At 40.7% G+C, this 19,326-nt stretch overlaps 2 protein-coding genes across 4 annotated transcripts in view; one reads left to right on the top strand and one right to left on the bottom strand.

Annotated features, from left to right (window-relative positions):
• Nucleotides 1-645: 645 nt before the first annotated feature.
• On the top strand, nucleotides 646-5,775 carry LOC122973913 (isocitrate dehydrogenase [NADP], mitochondrial). Of its 2 annotated transcripts, none has more exons than XM_044341748.1 (11): nucleotides 646-994; nucleotides 1,735-1,826; nucleotides 2,169-2,334; nucleotides 2,565-2,725; nucleotides 2,817-2,960; nucleotides 3,101-3,237; nucleotides 3,433-3,584; nucleotides 3,727-3,839; nucleotides 4,838-4,935; nucleotides 5,036-5,128; nucleotides 5,262-5,775. In XM_044341748.1, exons 1-11 carry the CDS (start codon nucleotides 892-894, stop codon nucleotides 5,344-5,346), a joined length of 1,344 nt encoding a protein of 447 aa, XP_044197683.1. In that variant the 5' UTR covers nucleotides 646-891; the 3' UTR covers nucleotides 5,347-5,775. The 2 variants fall into 2 exon arrangements, with proteins under 2 accessions (XP_044197683.1, XP_044197753.1); XM_044341818.1 differs by having other exon boundaries at nucleotides 904-1,037.
• Nucleotides 5,776-7,782: 2,007 nt separating this feature from the next.
• The window catches only part of LOC122973701 (zinc finger protein 710-like), a 28,697-nt gene continuing 17,153 nt past the window's right edge, over nucleotides 7,783-19,326 (bottom strand). The window contains exons 1-5 of one of the 2 annotated variants that reach the window (XM_044341448.1): nucleotides 17,926-17,985; nucleotides 14,358-15,932; nucleotides 10,738-10,929; nucleotides 10,446-10,617; nucleotides 7,783-9,556 (exon numbers count right to left, since the gene is read on the bottom strand). In XM_044341448.1, the coding sequence (XP_044197383.1) occupies nucleotides 9,375-9,556; nucleotides 10,446-10,617; nucleotides 10,738-10,929; nucleotides 14,358-15,932; nucleotides 17,926-17,970 (2,166 nt within the window). In that variant the 5' untranslated portion in view covers nucleotides 17,971-17,985 and the 3' untranslated portion in view covers nucleotides 7,783-9,374. Of the gene's footprint in view, nucleotides 9,557-10,445; nucleotides 10,618-10,737; nucleotides 10,930-14,357; nucleotides 15,933-17,925; nucleotides 17,986-19,326 lie in introns of those variants that run through there. The other variant, XM_044341520.1, reaches the window with a different exon arrangement.

The following is a 19,326-nucleotide window of genomic DNA, read 5'->3' as shown; positions in this document are numbered from 1 at the left end:
CATTTATGTGAATTATTTTAACACATACCCCGGAAGCTAACTAGCTAACAGTTTGCTAGTTTAAGATTAGTTCAAGAGGCAGGTGGTGGGTGATTGGCTGAAACGTGAGAGGGTGACCACTGTCATGAAATGTTAAATAGAAATAAATAAATTATTATTATTATTATTATTATTATTATTATTATTATTAATAATAATAATAATAATAACAATAATATTTTTATTATTATTATTACTACTACATTTATTTATCTTAATCAGTTATTTTTTGAAAACATTAAAGATTGGGAAGTATTATATTCACACCTGCAAATTCTCAAACCAAAAGACAAACTGAAGTGTATTCAAAGCCACTTGTGTGTATTTATTTAACACTGAATACGATGGGACTCACACAGTCAGGCATCAGAAATCATCAGAAATATTAAGGAGAGTTTTTTTTACTTTGAGTACAATAAAGAACGACATATATTCTTGTGAACAAAATGCCAGGGGGATCACAAACAATACACAAGAAATAGAAAGAAAAAAAGAAAAATAACAATGAATAAAATATGAATACGTAAAATAAATTAAACAACAGACTAGTTAAATAAAGACATAAAAAATACACTCTTCCATTGACAGAGGAAGGACAGTTGAAGTGAACTTGAACCGACTTGAACCCACACTGAACCCATTGGAAGCTATTCAACAAGAACGCTTCGCTCTGATTGGCCCGGCGCTTCTCCCGCGGACCAATCAGCGTGAAACGTGCTCTATCCACGCTGACGTGGGTGGAATTTATTAGAGCCTACGTCTGGGCTCCATGGCGACCTGTAATTCATTGATAAGAAAAGACGGTACAGTCTGAACGGCCTCGTACGTGTCAGTAATCAATCCCCTGTAAACATGGCGGGTTACCTGAAGGCTCTGACCACGGGGTCGAGAAGTGTAGCCGCTGTACTGTCACCGGCCGCCGGCTGCCATCATCACAGACTGCAACAGAGGAACTGTAAGTCAGCCTCCGATCAAAACATCCATTCATTTTCAGCGAGGTTCGTAACATTAAAGTGATGATCATTTGGTTGTGTGTTGTTTTAGATAACAAACAGTATGTGACAGTGTATCTGTGTCTAGGTCATTGTGACCCTCAGGTTGTGGCATGTTGATAGATATTGGGTCCTGTCTCCTTCTCCTAGGATTATTTTTAATGTTGAGAGATCATTAAGCTCTTTGAAATCTGAAAAACTAAGTAAGTGTTTCTTATTTCATTGAATGTTGTGTAGGAAGTATATACATACCAGATCCTGAAAAAGGAATGATAATCCACTCTGTAGCAAGAATGATAATAAAAATTATTATTTGAGTAGTCTGTCTTGACATGTGAGTCCACGTGCTGTCAGGACCAAAAAAAGGCTGGACAGGTAATAACTGCTATCAAATCAGTCCTATAATCCTAAGGTCAGAAAACCTGGCAGCTGCCTGAGTTTCATTGTCTCATTAAGAATAAACTCTGCTTATCTGAGTGGTAAAAGAAATATTTATTGTGCTTCATCAGACAAGTGTTACAGGTGAGATGTGTGTACTATGTAGTAATTTTAGCATTTTGCTTGATTTGTATAGGTGTATTCAGTCTAAACCAAGGTCAACATGCAAATTATGACCGTTTGAAATTTCAGCTAAATGAATTTTAATTAGACGACAAACTGACAAACACATTAAGGCATGAAAATCAATTTAAACATTTCACAGATGCCACGAAGCGAATCAAGGTGGCCCAGCCGGTGGTGGAGATGGACGGAGATGAGATGACTCGCATCATATGGGAGTTCATCAAAGAGAAGGTAAAAGCCTGCAGGACTGACTTTTCACTAATAAAAAAACAATAGATAGCCTTTAATTATTAGAAATTTCAAGGATGTTTCTTGTATTCACAATCAAAATTGATTCATTCAAAGTGGATTCATGGTATATTTTTTCTTGAGCCTGTGATCCCGGATGACAAACTCAAAAGGAAATTAGGTTTTCATGAGGAGATTGTGCAGGACAAAACAGATCAGAATAGAATATATTTTTATATATAGAATATATAGTTTTACTGGCACATTAAATCACAGAAACTGTGTGTGATTTTGTGGTCGTTGTGCAGCACTGTGCTCAGACAAATGTCTTTTGTACATGTTCAGCTCATCCTTTCCAACGTGGATGTTGAGCTGAAGTACTTTGACCTCGGTCTGCCGTACCGCGACCAGACGGATGACCAGGTCACCATTGACTCTGCACTTGCGACTCTGAAGTACAACGTGGCTGTCAAGTGTGCCACCATCACCCCTGATGAGGCCAGAGTTGAGGGTAAGTTTGATGTATTGAATTTAAGCAGCTTTTTTCAAATGTTTGGGATTATGTAATATTTCCTTTTTAACCAGTATAAACAGTAAGAGTTGTATCTATGTGAGCGTGTAAATAACAGCACATGTAATGATAATCATTTTGTTTCTTTATGAGTTGGTTATCTTAGCTATGGTTAAAGACTGAAACTGTGCTGGGTCCTCAGCTGCAAATGCTTTTGTTGTTTTTCTCAGAGTTTAAGCTAAAGAAGATGTGGAAGAGTCCAAATGGAACCATCAGGAACATCTTGGGCGGCACAGTTTTCCGTGAGCCAATCCTTTGTAAAAACATTCCCCGTCTTGTTCCTGGTTGGACACAACCAATAACAATCGGCAGACATGCTTTTGGCGATCAGGTAAAAAATGCAAATGTGGTGTTCACTTTTTTCAAAGCCAAACGGATCAAAGAACAATCTGGTTTACCAGGTTTGATGTTTAATCTCACAGTACAGGGCCACAGACTTTGTTGTTGACCAGCCTGGCAAGTTCAAGATTGTGTTTTCTCCAAACGATGGAAGCAAGCAGAAGGAGTGGGAGGTGTTTGACTTTCCTGCTGGGGGCTGTGCGATGGGAATGTACAACACTGATGAGGTAAGAATAAGTTTGTTTATAGATTTATTTAAATGGGATAATACAAGCATAGATTAACATAATTTGTTTAAGATAATTTTGGTTTCTGTGATGTGATTTCTTCCGTTTAAATTCTGGACCTTCATATTTTCTTCATACAGTCCATCAGTGGGTTTGCTCACAGCTGCTTCCAGTATGCCATTCAGAAGAGGTGGCCTCTATACATGAGCACTAAGAATACCATCCTCAAGGCCTACGACGGGCGCTTCAAAGACATCTTCCAGGAAATCTTTGAGAAGTAAGATTCTAAACAAGGACAACTGAGCCTTTGTGAAGTTAATTGTTTTATTAAAAAAAAAAACAACAAAACTTTTCAGCAGGCTAATTCAAAATTTCACGTGATAAAACCAGATGAACAAACAATGCACTGTCTCCAGTTATAGTGTATGAAAATAATGTTATGGTGACAGTTTCATTATTCTGTCTCCCTCAGGACGTACAAACCAGAGTTTGACAAGCTGAAGATCTGGTACGAGCACCGTCTCATTGACGACATGGTGGCCCAGGTCCTGAAGTCTTCAGGAGGATTTGTTTGGGCCTGCAAGAATTATGATGGAGATGTGCAGTCAGACATTCTGGCTCAGGGTAAGAGTACTTTTACTGCATGTTCTGGCCATGAAGATAATGTCAGGAGGTGATACAATATATAAAGTCCATTGCTATTGTTTGGGCTTATTCTTATCATGGGATTACCCTTTAATGGCTTGTTTGTCTGTGTTGTATCCAGGTTTTGGCTCTCTGGGTCTCATGGCATCAGTACTGGTGTGTCCTGACGGTAAGACTATTGAGGCTGAGGCTGCCCATGGCACCGTCACCAGGCACTACCGTGAACACCAGAGGGTAAGAGTCACCAGGTCACACTGCTGCAAGTGTTTTTACTTTATGAGGAAAGAAAACTGTTTGTGTGTGTGTGTGTGCTCCTGTTCTATAGTTTATAGAGTTTTATACCTCAAAAATGTGGAAATGTTTGCAAAATGAGGGACATTTTAGTCAGACCCTACTTTTTCAAGGGACTGTTTCAAGGATAGGACTTGTTGTTGGGGTAGTGTAGAGTCACAATTTAAGTTGTGAGGGTTAAGAGCTGTAAATTGCAATGAATATGCCAAATACCAACTGTCACTCAAATTTGCTTATTCAGGCATTTTCTCTTTACTCAGTTTTGTGGGATTCTCCACTTTTTGTTTTGCAAGCAGTCTCTTAATGTTTGAAGTCAGTGCAAACCCATCCAACATGGAAACTGTTCAAACTGAGTTCATCAAACGATAGAAGTGCATTGAAATATAAAGTTCACTGAAAAAGTTATAGAGTTTGATCTGTATTCAGCTGCAAGTATTAACAGAGTAATTAAGTGAGCAACTTCAAAACATCAGAAAAATCAAACCACACCCAGTTTGAACTTCTCTTTGACTTACACACAGTTTTGAAAAGTGCAAGAAAATTAAAGAGCGGGCAGAAGAATTGGTGTGAATTTTATTTTATTTTGTTTAATTTTTTGTTTGTATCTTGTTTTTCAACTGATCCAAATTACTGGAAGAAAAACTGAGTCATATTTTATGCATCAATATTTTTTTGTGATATCTTCAGCACAGTTTAAATGGAGTTTAAAAACTGGAAATTTTCAGTGATCGACACAGTAAAAGGCAGGTTTTGGTGCTAGTCAAATCAAACAATAAGAGACTCTTTTTAGACTCATCATTTTACACCAATGTTGAACAGTCACACAATGAAATCTGTGGTACATGAGTAAGAGATATGATTGTCTCCCTGCACAATAACAAAATAGACCAGAATGCAAAAAGTCATGTTAAATTTTCAGTAACTGTGTTCTTGCATTGTAGGGAAGACCAACCAGTACAAACCCAATTGCCAGCATCTTTGCTTGGACCAGAGGACTGGAGCACAGAGGCACACTGGATGGAAATCCTGATCTGATGAAGTATGTTTTCTGATTAGCAAGTGTCATTCACTCATGTGACATATATGTTTGTGAAATATTGCATCATATTGAGTTGTCACCCTGCATTGTCGCTCTCCAGGTTCTCCCAGACGTTAGAAAAAGTCTGTGTGGAAACTGTGGAAAATGGTGTGATGACCAAAGACCTCGCAGGCTGCATCCACGGTTTGGCCAAGTGAGTTTACATATTCAGATCCCTGAGTCATGCCAAGTGTATGTTGTATGTGTATAGTTGATTTCAGGAAACTATATAAAGGACAGATGGTATATTTTATCATATGTCTCACCTCTGCTCCGTGATCTTGCAGCTGCAAGCTGAATGAACATTATGTCAACACATCAGACTTCCTAGATGCCATCAAGACCAACCTGGACAAAGCTCTGGGAAAATGAAGAATGATCAGAAGACACACGTGCCAATGTACAGACAAACCCTGTCTGTAGATTTTTCACTCGTTTTTACCTGTTGTTTGTATCAACCTTTGTATCCAGTTTTGAAGGAAACAAGTTTACTATTTATGTGCCATTTTCCTATTTGTATAGATCACTTATAGAGTATCTTGTGTACAGTAGCTTGTGTTCCTCCACCTTTGCTTTTGCCAACGGTCCTTTTTGATATTAATAAATTGAGTGATTGTACTGTATAAATAACAGTAATATTATTGCTAATAGTAACTTATAATGGCCATTTCAAGGAAGTTTCTATTTTTGCATTCAATTAAAAGGTATCTTTAGGAATCTGTATGTACAAAAAATGACAGTAATGCCATGTATTGCTCTATAAGCATGAATATAAAAAAGCAAAAGCTAATCACTTAATGACAAGCAGTGTGGAGTTGTCTTTTTCTGCAGAAACATTGTTTTTAGTGCAACACTCAGTAAAACACATATCAACACAGGCTGTACAGAAACATTTTGGGTGTGGTTAAAAACCACTCTATGATAATCAAGTTCTTCGGGTTTTAATGATAAGTAAAGGAGTGGAGAAACATTTTTGGTTTCAGTTTATCAAACTCTGGCTGAGAAGAAGGACGCATTTATTACAACAATCTGAATTTGAACCCTTTCCTGTTGAACCAGTGTTACATACACAACTCCTCCAGGGGGTGCTATAAGAGGTAACCTTACATTGGCCAATCCAGATGTGGCAGTCAGAATCACTAATAGTAAATGCCATCCACATACAAATTCATTTCACATTTTAATTTCATACACTTGCTCATATAAGCTTCTGCCCAGTAGTGCAATCATGCAGTGCTGTCTGCTCATTTAGGAGGCATCATATGCACCAGCCAGTGCATGACAGTGAGCAGCATTTGCACCAGCAGGGGGCCAGACCTGATGGGAGGTCTGGCGAAGCTCTTTGCTGTGGAGGCACCTACATTGTATCACCAGCAGATGTCGACATGATCACGGTCGACAAGCCATGTCCTCTATGGAATATTAAAGTTCATTCTGCAACAATGCCCCAGTTTAAACTTTACACCATTCTTGTCTGAAATTGATCATGGGCTAAATTGTGTCAGCAGATTATTATTGATCCAGTCTGTGTGTAATGAAGAATAACTGAGGCTCACGGTAGACGATTCAGATCATGTCAGGTAAGGTGCCATCACAGATTACCTGAATTGACTTTCCAGCAGTGTTCATCTAAATTACCTGATTCTCATTATGTTGTCTCATATAACAACTTATAGCTTATCAATGTAGATTAAAAGAAAACACATATAGTAAGTATATGTGAATACAATCTGCACAGATCTGGCTATCTAACACTGATGGAACAATGCTTAGTTTGATATCTTGTTATTTTATTGTTCACTCTCAGTCTAAAGCATATGGGACTCAAAGTCTTGACAGATCGATTAACTTTATTACAGAGGACCAAGGAATATGTCTCTCCCTCCCAATCACTGAAAAGTCTAAGAAGATGAACAAGGTGCCTCCATCAAAAATGACCATAAATTAGCATTTAGATTACCTTTTTTTTTTTTTTTTTCCTAAATTTTATCCTGGGTGAACGTTCTGCTGGAACTTCTAAATGCTAAAGAACCCCCCACTTAATATGATCTGCAGCCATAAAAAGAGTTATATCTCTGTGCAAAATGATCAGGTCCTGAGAAGTGATTTCCTATGGAAGTATAAGCCCCAGTTTTCTTCCCACAACAGGCAATGTGTCCTGACTCAAGACACTATGTCAGCTGACTGCATAAAACCATTTAAAACAAGACTAAGAGAAATGCTAATGTTAGCATGCCAACATGCTTACATGCTGATGTTTATCTGCTATAATATTTACCATGTTCATCATCTTAGTTTATCATGATAGCATGCCAACATTTGCAAATAAGGCTGATGGATAATGTCATTAGTTCTGCAGGTGTTTGGTCATAATACATTTTTGACTTGATGATGGTGCTAGATGTTTAGTTAAGGGATCACCAAAGCTATTAATATTCACTCAGAGGGGAACATGAATTTCTGAACCACAGAGACATTTCATTGAAACCCACATATGTGAACCTCATGGTGGCGCTAGAGGAAATGTCTGCGGATCACCAAAGTCAGGAGGCTTCATCCTCGGATGACCATCCTCATCCTCATGCCAATCCATTCAATAATCTGGACCAAAGTTGTGTATGGAGGGACATTGCCATATGCCTCTAGTGTGGCTAAAGAAAAGAACCAAAAAAAAAAAAAATAAATAAATAAATAAATAAATAAATAAATATATATATATATATATATATATATATATATATATATATATATCCCCATTCAACTCAGAATTACCCCCCACACAGTGACAGATTAAAACACCAGTCTCCATCATTTAAACTAGAGAACCTTTATTAAATAATTCATGGTCAATTTCCATGAGGTCTCAGTTTGATATTCCTCATCTCAAAAAAGAACTAGTAGACCATTCCTCTGGTTTAGTGTGCATATCAAGGCTGACCTGCATGGCAGGACAGGGGGAGCTGACTGTCTTCCCCAAAACAGAATTATGAACACCAGGACCACCGTCAGTCCATTTTCAATTCAATCATTTCAAAATGTAACTACAACCTCCAAATAATTTGCTAGTGACACAGCACTCATCTTTTTAATCTCCAGAATGGATTTTATATCCACTTTTAATGTTTTTTCCCTTGAGGGAGGAATATATCTTTCTGAATTATTTGAATTGAAAGTGAAGTGAAAACAGCCCTGGATTTAAGAGTGCTGAAACTACAAACAACAAACAACCCAAACTGCTGATTCTCTGCACAAACTGCTCATTCTTCAATTCGCATTTGAACTGACAACTGTCAAATATCCATATCAAGAAAACTGCAGTTTACAAAAAACCTACTGAGAAAGCATATCTTGTTTGTGTTTAATAATATTGCCATTTTGGGGGGTCTGGAAGATTCTACCATCTCATTTCCCCCAGTTCTTCTGCTTGAGGCGAATTGAGTTCACTCTTACTGAAGACAGCCTTCACAGAAAAATGACAGGTCTCAATGAAAAAGTGCTTTGTATTGTTCACTCAGTAATTCAAAAACTAGAGCAGTATATTCACTACACGGGATAGATTATTCATGTAAAGCTAAACCATGTGAAACAAAACGGTGGGTAAACATACTGCATGTTGCAGAATCATTTGTACAGTGAGAGGGCTTTACATGTCGGATGCATTGTTTTCTGGTATCAGCTGACATGGGACAGTAGCAACTTTGGTAGTAAATGCCCTGGCATGAAAGAGGCTACAATGTCCTGTGCAAAAGCACACACACGCATTGACAGACCGGCCTGTTTAAACTGAGGGCTGGGCAGGAAAGGGTAAATACAATTAGGAATTGTTAAGTAAGAGCATTCAAACCTATGAATATGTTGTGACTATGTATCAAAAGTTCAATATACAGTGAGTAAATAGCTGACACGGTGGAAGCTTAGTTGCAAATGTATCTAGCTGGCACTTTCAGTCAAAAATATAAGGGCATACATTGGTCGTGAATGAAAAAAAATGGCATAATGGTAAACAAATTTCTATCACATCAAATGTAACTGATGGCTCTGCAACTGCAACGTTTTTCTTTTTTTCCCCCAAATAGCTGATACATACACACAACATACAGATTTGACTGTCCGCCAGAGAGAGTCTTTGAGTCGGTGGCATAGTAATCCCAGAAAAGGAGCTCCAGACCATGTCAACAGTTTCAGTGTCTCTGCTATCAGCCACAGAGCTGAAACGTCTACTTTGAAGTGCGTCTCCTTCCTGGCCTCCCATCAGAGTCGGACAGTTCTGGCTCTTCTGGAAGTAGGCCAAAACTTAAAGAAAACCCCCTTCCCTAGTGTCTTCCAAAGCCTTGACAACAACTCTGTTACTTCCTTCTGCCTTCAAAAAAAACAAAACATGTTCTCCGGTCCATCACCACTCAAGGTGTAGTGTAGCTGCTTGTATCCTTCCCAAAATTGTAATACTCCTCCATGTCCTCCATATTTGCTGTAGTGAGTTTAGTGAGGTTCTGGGAGCCACCATTGTCCATATTGTCTGGTGATGTAAAGCTGAAGTTCTGTCCTTCATATTCCCCCTGGCTTTCCATTTCTGGAAGAACTTCTGGAAAATAAAATAAAAAAGGGGTTATAAAGCACATTTCCAAAGTTACCATTAGTGTAAGGAAATTCCTGGGACCAACGCCCATCATAGGAGATCTTGCCAACTTAAAAAAATTAAACATTTCATAGGACTGTGCTACAAAACCCTTAAGACATTTCTGCTATATGGCAGTAAATGTAAAAATAATAAATCAGTAAATAAAACTTAATGAGGCAAAATGAAAGAAAGGATTCAACAAGTCAAAGAGTTAATATATCTGGTTTGTCTGTTGTTTTGATGCCTGCGGGCTCTTGTATTGTACTACTCATATTGTATTTCAATAAGTTCCAATAACACTGAGTGAAAATAATAAGTAAGAATAAGAGAAATAACAATAAGTGAAAAAGCACAAATCAGCAAGAGAAAATGGAGAAACCAACACAAAAATGCGGCAAACAACAAGCCTTTGGCAGGACTGTAGCTTACATAAAAAGCAACAACAAAAATAAAATCACATGCTGATTGTATCTTCCAACCTTTTGTGAAATTTCCAATAAATATTCTTTTCATAAAAACGAGTTTGCTCTGCTGTCATCATGTCTGGGAAATATAATAGCACATATTATAAAACAGGGTTTGGTTTAGGTCAGCAACTTGGGCTGAGCATGACTCGCCTCAGGATATTGACATATTCAGGCCCATTTTTGTGTCCGTACTGAGGATCTTGGACCGTATTCACAAACATTAACGTTAGTGTTAAATATAACTTTCAGAATTAACATTACAATTGAAATTTGATTACAAACAGGGAAAATGTCGGTGGTAAAAATAAGTGAGGAAGCTACTTTTCTGGAAAAATAAAGGTTGAATAGAGAAAAAAAAAAGTGATAATATGTGCAGCGAGCCTCACCTTGTCCTTCTGGTGATACGTCCATTCCATGTTTAACCTTCATGTGCCTGCTGAGGTTCCCCTTCAGGTTGAACTTACTGGTGCAGTAAGGACACTTGAAGGGCTTACTGCCAGCATGGAGATGCATGTGGCCCAGCAGGTTGTACATTCTGTTGAAAGACTTTCCACATACCTGGATAACAACAAAAATAACCAAAAATGTTGACATTGATGAGCACAGACATATACAGCAAAGTCAAGTATAGACTTTGAAGTAGTCTACTACTTTTTAAAATGAATCAGGTTCAATTACCTTGCATTTGAATGGCTTCACAGGCAGGTGGACAATCATGTGGGTCTTGAGGGTCTGTTTCTGGATGAAGCTCTTGAAGCAGACGTGACACTGGAACGGCCGCACGCTGTTGTGGATGAGCATGTGCCTCTTCAGGTTGGCAGACAGGGTGAACTCTCGGGAACACACGTCACACTTGTGGCCTTTCATCCCCTGCAGAGTCCAAACAGAAAGAAGGGGTCAACCAAACAAACGTATCACTCATTTCCTTGCCATGTTTTCTACTCAAAATGAGAAACTAGTGGACTGTTTTAGCATGTCATGTAATGAAATGCATGTACATTGTGTTATATTTGCAAAGCGACCGATTCTCTGGGATGCTGGTGGTAGATTTGTTTTGATTTGTTAAATTTTAGCTGACCCAAGAGTAAAAGCCCTGTCCAGCCATCCTTACTTTGCTCCTGTAATATTCTCAGCCACATGCCACAGGAAATGTATAAACATTGAGAATTAGGTCACAAGAGTAAACAATTCACAACATCCACAGCCTTGAGGCTTGTCTAAATGAATGAGCTGCAGCGCTCTCAGTACACAAAGTGGGACTGAATGACTGGATTCTGGGTTATTGGGAAGAACAAATATGTATTACAGGTCACGAGTAGGTCGAGAGACAGTGTTTGTATAACCAGACAAATCTGGCAGGCTGTCAGTCCACCCACCGTCTGCACAACAGACAGGGTTTGATGTTGTTGGCCACCAGGGGGAGCAGTCAACAGGCTCAATGACAGTGAAAACAAGCCACAAAGGAGAACATTCTCACTCCTCTTTGAATACAGACTGCTGTTTGTACATGTTATCTCTCCCATTTCCGGAATTTTTGTTCCCCTAAAAGTAATAAAATTTAAGTAAACCCTTTGTAATGAAGCATTTTTTATTTGTCACTGTGTGTTTTCTATTAGAAAGTAGTCAAAATGAACAAGGGTCGTATTCACAAACATTCTGAGGAGACTCTCAGAGAGCTCTTAATTGGGCCTAAAAATTTCTAGCAAAGGAGTCCCAGCTTAGAAGTGATTTAGGAAACGTCTCAGTGCAACTCTAAGCAAGGAAGGGACAAAAACTGTTACTTTGGTGAGGAGGTGTGGCTGACCCCGTTGCTAGATATGACTCATTCTTTTAAAATATGTGATTGGTTGATCCAAAAAAAAAAAAAAAAGAGAAAAAGAAAAAGAAAGAAAAATGCACTCTTAGTGATAATGGGCATATAATGACAGTGAAATCGATAGGCCTAATCATAGAATTTAGTCTCTATTAAGACATTGTGTAATTATAAATACTCTTTTTATGTAATGAAAATCTGTTGAATAAATTGTGAGCCATTCTTTAAAAGTAGCCTATGAAATGTTTGAAAACACAGGCCTACTTGTGCAACAGCCCATTCACATGCTGATAGTTGTTACATTTATTTTCTTACATTTATTTACCATGCTGGTCATTTTAGTACTTAATCTATTTGATATTAAAGAGGAAAAAATGGCTCAGCTTTCATTAATTTCTGTGATTGCTGGCCAGTCTATATGAGTAGTGGCGTTGGTTGGCATATAAATCTTTTTTTTTTCCAGCTGTCTGCAAATTCCATATTATTTCAGTTGCCAAATATCTTAAGTGTTGTGATCACTTTAATTTCTGGTGTTATAGTGTTATTGTCTTGGATGGGAGATATGAGCGTATGTCTAATGAGATCAACCTCGAACATTATCCGTGCATGATCTATTCTGTAGCATTTCATTAAGTCACTGTCATTCAGCGCTTGGAGAATATTTATCCTTCCTCTTTGTCTTTCCGCCATTTTCTCCTCTGCTTAAGAAACTCTTAAGCCTCTTAAAAGTCCTCCTCCTTACTCCTAACAATTTTTTACCTTAGGAGCTCTCTTAAGGGTTAAGATGCTTTGTGAATAAGTTTTATCTTCACCAGGATCTCAGACCAGGATTTAGTCTTTCTTAGAAAATGTCATAATTCTGAGATTTTTCTTAGATTTTCATCACTCGGAGCAACTTTTTGTACTAGGAAACTTTATAAATACTGCCCCAGATCTTTCTATCCCTGCATCTATCTGTATGAAGTTAGACTCTGGCAATTTCCAAACATGGCCTCATTCAAAAGGCGAAATGATTGGGGGGTTGATTCAGGGAAAGGCTAAGATGTCATATGTTGCATATTTTAGAATCATCAAGAATCAATAACATAGAAAAAGATGGTGCTGTGCTTATATGAAATGAACTGTGATATCTGGGCCTCCTCATCCCGCTGTTCCTCACCTGTATGTCTGTGTATATGTATGTGTGTGTGTGCGTGTGTGTGTGAGAGAGAGAGAGAGAGTAATTAGCATGTACATGTGTAGAACAGGCAGGGGGCACTGAGCAATTACAGACATCTCATTTACACGAGGATGGCCATGAGGAAGACGCCTTATATTGTGGATGCACAGCATCAAATCCTTGTTAAAATGCAACATTGGATTGACATATCTATTCTACAGTTTCTCTGCTTTATCTAATGCAAACATCTGAAGGGAAGATGATTCACTCAAAAATGCAGCCTGAAGACATATGGATGAACTTAATAACTGTAACCATACTCAGGGGAACTGCATGTAAAATATAATGTTCTTTACCTGTTAGCATGTTGATAAAAACCTTATACAGATGAAAAAACTTGCAAAGAATTCCTTAGTATTGTTGATGAGGTAGCGTCAGCATTTGCCTTTTAGTGATATCAAAGACTGAAGCCTGTGTTCTGAAGTTTAAAGTGTAGGGATATCATTTTTAAATGCTTAAGTGTTTGTCAAAAAAGGCTTAACTTTCCTATCTTTGTTTTTTATTTGACTTTATCAAACATTCAGGCTGGCTGCTGTTTAGTCTTGCTATAATATATTGAAATCGTACATTTTACTGTTTCTAGATGCTTCTAGTCTTAAAATCCAATAAAATTTTTCATCATAACAAAAGTCTGAAATAAAGACCCTAGAGCTGCCTGCAACTAACGATTATTTTCATTATTGTTTGTTCTATATAACATCTGAAAACAGTATAATTGCCTGGTTTATCAGACCTATAGTCCAAAACCCAAAGATATTCAATTTACTTTCACATATGACTAAAAAAAGCAGCATATCTTCACAATGACTGACTGGAAAATGTTTGACACTTTTACTTTAAAATGATTTAAATGATTAATCAATTAATCAAAATAGCTGCTGATTAGTTGCTTGTTGATTATTTTTCTGTTGACCATCTAATTGATTTAATCGAATAATTGACGAATCAACTAATCGTTGCAGCTCTAAAAAGACACAGAGGCATGAGGCACAGAGCATGGATGCCTGCCAAGCTAAGTGCTCTTACCTGTCTACTTCACCCAGATTTTAGTGGGTAAAGGACAGAAGATGAACTGAGGTGAGGCCTTTGGACAACAGCCTCCTTTTGGTGATCCGTTTCTGTCTCCTTTATCATTCTCTTTTACATGATAAAAGAAAACCCTGAACAGTCTAATGAACTATTCAGGTAATATTTACAGTGTGTCTGTAACTAGAACGGTCAGTAAACTTGGGTGGAATCGGAAGTGTCCGGCGGCGGTGTCAGTACCTTATGAGTGAGCGAGTGCTGACGTAGGTGGTGAAGCTGAACAAACTCCAGGCCGCACTGGGAGCAGGTGTAAGGTCTTGGGCTCTGGTGCTTCAGGAGGTGATTCTGGAGTTGGCTACGGTAGGCGAATGACTTGTTGCACTCTGTGCACTGGAAGGTATGGGGGCCCTGGTGGCTGGTCTGGTGACGTTTGAGGTGAGCATAGGTGGGGAACTCCATGCCACACTGCGAGCAGACATGGCAGCGGCCGCGCTCGTGTTTCACCTCGTGTGCTCGCAGCTCGCTAGGATAGGCAAAGCCGCGGCGACAGAAGCGGCAGCTGTAGGGCTTGACGTCCGTGTGTTGGAGCATGTGCCGCTTCAGGTGGCTGGTCTGGGTAAACCCCTTCTTGCAGACGGTGCACTTGTGGGGCCGTGTACCTTGGTGGGTTAACAGATGGGTTTGAAGATGACTGGGCTGTTTGAAGAGCTTCCCGCAATGAGGACAGGCATGTGGTTTGATGCCGTTGTGGCCCAGGATGTGTGTGACCAGGTTGTACTTCGAGGTGTACGATTTATCACACATGCGGCATTTCCAGCGCTTCAGACCATCTCCCACATCTACGCAGTAAGATTCGTCAATCTGGATGTTGATATCTAGTCGGTCGACTCTGCGGCCGCCATGCCGACGAGGAGGTTGGGGTTGCTGAGGCTGCTGGTGCTGCCCTCCACAGCTCCCATCCGTCCACATCATACTCTGGCTGCCGTCTTCGTACTCGCCTCCCATGCCCATTTCCGCCGAATCATAGCTGCCTACTTCACTAGTTTGGAAGTAGCTGCTGATGGCTTCGTCCTGCTGTGAGGGCTTCATCATGTTGTTCCCCTGGTGTTCCACGTCTTCTTCATCTTCCCGGACGCCTCGGCCGTGGCCACCCATAGGGCGCTGGCCCTGCAGTCCTCTGTGGGCCTGCTCCCCTGCTCTGTGCCCCACCTGGGTGGGAGGAGGGTGTCCGTGTGTGTTGGGTTGCTGTTGGTTAGTTGCCTCCCGCTCACATTCTGCACAGTTCTTGTTGGTGCCTCTGAGGGTGGCCGGATCCACCTGAACTAAACCCCCTCTGGGAGCCATGTTGTTCAGCATGTGGACACAGGAGGACATTGCAGAGGTCACCCCTTCCCCTTTCACATGAGACGAGGTCCCATCACCGGCTTGGAGGCTGTGGCGTTCGGGGACGACCATTTTCCCGTCTGGATGTTGTTGAGGGGGCCCCTGCTGCCACCTCCTCTGACTGCAGCTGGGTTGCATCTGTCCGTCTTCTCCCAAGTTGTCTCCTAGGTAATCTCCGTTGGCTCCGATAAGCTGGTCTGCGTACTCGTAGTCGACTCCGTCTACTGGGGGTGCGGGGGATTCTTTGGGTTCACCGGTGTAGAAGCCGTTAGGTGCTATGGTAGCTCCAAACACTTCATTCTGGGAGATGAGACCTAGCACGGCGGCCTGGGCCAAGGACAGCACAACAACTGGATCTGTTTGTGTGCCTATGTCCACCAGCCTGGCCATTACCTTGGGCTCACATCTACCCAGGCGCCGGCTCGCCTCCTCCTGGAACAGAAAGAGACACACACACACGGTCAAGACCACAGCACTGCAAGGAAGCAATGAACAATATATATATCTGAGTATACTATCTCTATAGTCAGCAAATCAAGTTTATGACTCATTCTACCACACGGCATAGCAGAGGGAAGTAAATTAAAATATGGATTGCTTCTCTGTCATCATCTTGAATTCAGGTAAATGTCTGTTTTGTTGTTTCAGCCAATTTCTAAGGTCTAACTTACTGGCTAGGACAGTGATTCCCAACCTTTTTGGCTTGTGGCCCCTTAAAATAATGTAAAGTCTAGCTGGGACCACTCGTCACATGTCGCATTGTCTACCAGTTAAACAAAAGAGGACTTATTTTGTTTTATCTGAATAACTTTTAGAGGCTGAGGAGATAATACACAGCAATTCACAATAAATAAAAGCAAAAATTAGTGGAAAGCTTGCAAAAAAACTATTTTGTGTGTCAGAAATATGTTTTGTTGCCCTATCCTGTCCATTCATCTCGCAGCCCCTTGCATTAATCCAGTGGCCTGGTCCTGACCCCCATTCTGGGAACCAATGGGCTAGGAAAAGCTACTACGAAAACAATCGAGAACACAACATCACTGTTGAAAAAACTAAATAGAGTTCAAACTAAATTGATATGAAAAGGAAGAAAAACTGAGCTACAGCACACTGTGCTCCAATAAGAACGTGTCCTTCATCAATAGTGATCCAGTACGGACAAAAAGGTGATGGGGCTCATCATCCAATCAGAGTGTCTCTTTGAGATGGTTGTCGAGAGAGAAATAAGGAAAAAGAGAGAGACAGAAACGGAGACTTTGATTTTAAAGAGCGTGTTATTGCATCACTGTGAAGGATACACAAAACCAGAGAAGATTCCCTCCTACAGGGACTAACCTATTCCCCAGTCAATGGTTCTGGTACATGTAGCGAGCCGTCATTAAGACTGTCCAAAAGCAAACCTTTTTAGATCTGGTGACTGAGACACCATCCTAATCCAGCATGCTAACCATGTATGGCTTGGCTTGTGTGTGTGTGTGTGTGTGTGTGTGTATGTGTGTGTTGTGAGGGATTAGATGGCCTACTGATCTACACACACACACTCACACACACACACATATATACAAGTGCAAAGGGGAGAGGAAAAAAGAAGAAAAACTGAGAAAGATTAAGACACAAAAAAAGAATGGAAAAGCAAGAGAGTAGACAAAAACAGAGAGAGAACAGAGGGGGGAAAGCAGAGACAGAGGAAGGGAGGGAGGGAGGAGAGAGCTTAGAGCAGGCAAGAGTCTAGTGGAGGGGAGGGTGGAGAGGAAAAAAGAAAAAAAGAGAAATGAAAGGTAAAGGGAGAGTGAAGGAGAGATAAGGAGAAAGGGGGGTGTGGGAGAGGAGGGGAGGGGAGACAGGAGGGAAGGAAGAAGGCTGAGAGAGTGAGAGAGAGAGAGAGAGAGAGAGAGAGAGAGAGAGAGACACTGGAGAGGGAGGGAGGGGAGAGCTGAGTGAAAGAGTGAGAGGGTGAGTGTGAGGCAGCAGGCAAAAGAGAGCAAGAGGAAGAAAGAGAAAGAAAGATATGTAGAGACAAGAGGGAGGGAGAGGAGAGGAGAGGAGAGGCAGCTAGCACACCAAGAGACAGAGGGAGAAAGAAAAATGACAAAATGAAAGCCAGGCAGCATGAAAGATAAAAAAAAATTGCGAAGTGAAACAGGATCAGAGAAGAGTTTGGGGAAAAAAAAGCTCCAAGAGGACATTTCTGGAAGCTACAGGCGAGTAACGAGTTAATGACAATTAAAGACTATTCTTAATTTATGACGAAGGGGGGAAAAAAAAAAGAAATCTACTGGTGGCAACTTTAAAAACAAAGAAAAAAAAATCCAAGACATCACCGGTAGCAGTTTTCCTACCTGTCTTTCAGCTGATCAACCCATGTTGCCCACCACCTCAGTACACTACCACTCAACATGCTACGAGCGAGAGCCAATACACTCACCACGCTCCTCCTGCTGTGAGGCTTCAGGTGCTTTAAGGATCTCATTCTTCTGTGCGAGTGTTGAGTGAGAATAGGTTATGTTCGGCTCCTATTTATATGTGAGGGATGGGGGGGGGGAGGGGGGGTGGGGGGGGGGGCGGAGCTAACATTGCCCCCATCCTCCCCTCCCTCCTCCTTCAACACAGTATCAGTAGTGACTCTGGTCACACCAGCGCAAACACAGAGCAGACGCAAACAAACAAACAAACAAACAATCTTCCAACGAATGAGCATGTGGATAGTAGGTTTAAAAGCAACAACAAAAAAGAAAAGAAAAAAAAAAAAGCACAGCTCATACATCACTAAACGCACAAGGCTCCTTGATAGTCTGGTGATAAATGGGCTAAGTCACCTCAAAGTCACAAGACACACACACACCAACAAGAAAAATAAAATCAACATCATATCAGTCTGAAATTATGGATCCACCAGGCTGCCTCGCTTCCTCGCTCACCCTGCTTTCTTCTATCTCCGTCTGTCATTCTTTGTCTTTGTTTCTGCCTATCCCTGTCTGTCTCTCTTCCTTTATCTGTTTATTCCTGTGTCTCCATCTATTGTTGAGTCCTTTTTCTGTCCCTCTTCTCTCTCTCTCTCTCTCCTCTCTCTACATCTTTGTATCTTTCACTCTCATCTATCAAGTAAGGTTTATGAGTACGGAAAAGTGTTGGAAGATTGTTTTGTGCGCAGACTTGGTTGCAAATACGTGATACAAGAGGGGAAGAAGAGAGGAAACAGAGAGAGAGGAGAGGGAGAGAAAGGAGAGGAAAGAGATGGAAGGTGACTGACAAGGAGATGAGCGAATTGAGGGAGAGAGAGGATGGAGAGAGAAAGAGGAGGAGGAGGAGAGAATACTGAAGGAAAAGAGAGGAGAGGGGAGGGGAGGGGTAGGGAGAGGCAGAAAGAGAGAGAGAGAGAGAGGAAGAGACAGAGGGGGATGGGAAGAGTGGAGCAGAATGCGGTAAAAGAATAAGAAGAAATGGAAGATGGATGAAGAGAAGAAACAGACTGAGTGAGGGAGAATGAAGGGATAACGCTACTGCTAACGATGCATCAAACAGGCCTGCAAATCCCTCCGTCCTCTGCCTCAATCACACACACAAATCTGGGTGCTGATTGACGCCTCAGGAAACATCGAGGTTCGAGTGTGAAGAACTTTTTTTTTTTTTTTTTTTTTTTAAATCTCTTTTCACCGCCAGCGAAATTAGGCATGTATGCGTGGAGAGATGAGATAGCCGTAGAGCGGTGCGACAGTGCCAACAGTGGCCTGAGAGCCCACAAAGGTCAGGCATATCCTGCCAACGATGATACTGAGACAACACCAAAGCTGCAAATCACCACGCCGTAAATTGTGGAGGGAAATGA

The sequence above is a fragment of the Thunnus albacares genome, chromosome 1 (assembly GCF_914725855.1).
Source record: "Thunnus albacares chromosome 1, fThuAlb1.1, whole genome shotgun sequence".
Lineage (NCBI taxonomy): Eukaryota > Metazoa > Chordata > Actinopteri > Scombriformes > Scombridae > Thunnus > Thunnus albacares.
The sequence above is the reverse complement of the archived record's forward strand: the minus strand, read 5'-3'. Positions and strand labels throughout refer to the sequence as shown.

What these genes read in the sequence shown, in the direction of transcription:
- LOC122973913 (XM_044341748.1), top strand. Translation starts at nt 892, where the DNA reads ATGGCGGGTTACCTGAAGGCTCTGACCACGGGGTCGAGAAGTGTAGCC. An exon ending in GACATGCTTTTGGCGATCAG is followed by an intron (nt 2,726 to 2,816) that starts GTAAAAAATGCA and finishes TTAATCTCACAG; the next exon opens with TACAGGGCCACAGACTTTGT. An exon ending in GTCAGACATTCTGGCTCAGG is followed by an intron (nt 3,585 to 3,726) that starts GTAAGAGTACTT and finishes TGTTGTATCCAG; the next exon opens with GTTTTGGCTCTCTGGGTCTC.